The 1218-nt window shown below is 59.2% G+C and overlaps 1 protein-coding gene across 1 annotated transcript in view; it reads right to left on the bottom strand.

Moving 5' to 3' along the window:
• LOC110391731 (3 beta-hydroxysteroid dehydrogenase type 7-like) overlaps positions 1–950 on the bottom strand; it is a 5592-nt gene extending 4642 nt beyond the window's left edge. Inside the window, exon 1 of the mRNA XM_021383682.1 lies at positions 680–950. Coding sequence (XP_021239357.1) covers positions 680–935 — 256 coding nt within the window. The 5' untranslated portion in view covers positions 936–950. The remainder of the gene's footprint in view (positions 1–679) is intronic.
• Positions 951–1218: the final 268 nt, after the last annotated feature.

Below are 1218 nucleotides of genomic sequence, written 5' to 3'. Positions count from 1 at the left end.
GTCTGAGGTAGTGGGAACCCCAAAGAATGGAGAATATGAAATATTGGGGTCCCCAACTCACGAGGACCCCGATATTGGGGTACGCAGTTCAGGGGGTCCCCAAAAATGAGGTCCCCAAATCTGGGGGGGGTCCAAAAATGGGGTCCCCAAATTTCCGTGTCCTTAAAGGGACAGCGCAGCACTTTGCGGTCTCCAAATCTCAGTGCTCTTAAAGAGACAGAGCACAATTTTGTGGTCGTCCCAACTTTGGGGTCCCATAGGATCTATGGGGCGGATGTGGGGCTGCCCCACAAGTGTGGGGTTCTCAAATTTGGGGTCTTTAAAGAGATTGGGGACCATTTTGGGGGTCCTTAAAGGGACAGCGCAGCACTTTGGGGTCCCCAAAGTTGGGGTTCTTAAAGAGACAGAACACAATTTTGGGGTCTCCCAAATTTGGGGTCCCATAGGATGTGTGGGGCGGACGTGGGGCTGCCCCACAAGTGTGGGGTTCTCAAATTTGGGGTCCTTAAAGAGACTGGGTCCATTTGGGGGTCCTTAAAGGGACAGCGCAGCACTTCGGGGCCCCCAAAGCCGGGATTCTTAAAGAGACAGAGCACCGTTTTGGGGTCCCCTAACTTCGAGGCCCCGCAGGGTGTATAGGGGCGGTTGTGGGGCCGCCCCACACTTGTGGGGCGCTCACCGTCGGGCAGGTCGGGGTCGAGGTGGAGGTCGAAGATGCGCAGCTCCCGCAGCTCGGGCTCCTCCTCCAGCAGAACGCGCACCAGGTGCCGCCCCAGGAACCCGCAGCCGCCAGTCACCACGAACACCAGCCCCGGGATGGGGGGCGGCGGCTGTGGGGCACAGGTGTGGGGCACAGGTGTGGGGCACAGGTGTGGGGCACAGGTGTGGGGCGGGATCTGGGGTCTGGGACCCATAGAACCCCCATAGGGCCCCATTTCTGACCCATAGAACGCCCGTAGGCCTCTGTTATGTGGGTCTCAGACCCATAGGGTCCCATTCCTGACCCACAGAGCCCCCAAAGAGCCCCAAGATGTGAGTCCCGGACCCATAGCTCCCCCATAATGACCCATTAAAGAGCTCCAGGACCCATAGAACCCCCCCAGATTCCCATGATGTGGGTCCCAGTCCCGTAGGGTCCCATTCCTGACCCACAGAGCCCCATTTATGTGGGTCCAGGACCCATAGGGCCCCGCAGAGCCCCATTTATGTGGGTCCAGG

The sequence above is a fragment of the Numida meleagris genome, unplaced genomic scaffold (genome assembly GCF_002078875.1).
Source record: "Numida meleagris isolate 19003 breed g44 Domestic line unplaced genomic scaffold, NumMel1.0 unplaced_Scaffold474, whole genome shotgun sequence".
Lineage (NCBI taxonomy): Eukaryota > Metazoa > Chordata > Aves > Galliformes > Numididae > Numida > Numida meleagris.
This window is presented reverse-complemented; position numbering and strand designations above follow the sequence as displayed.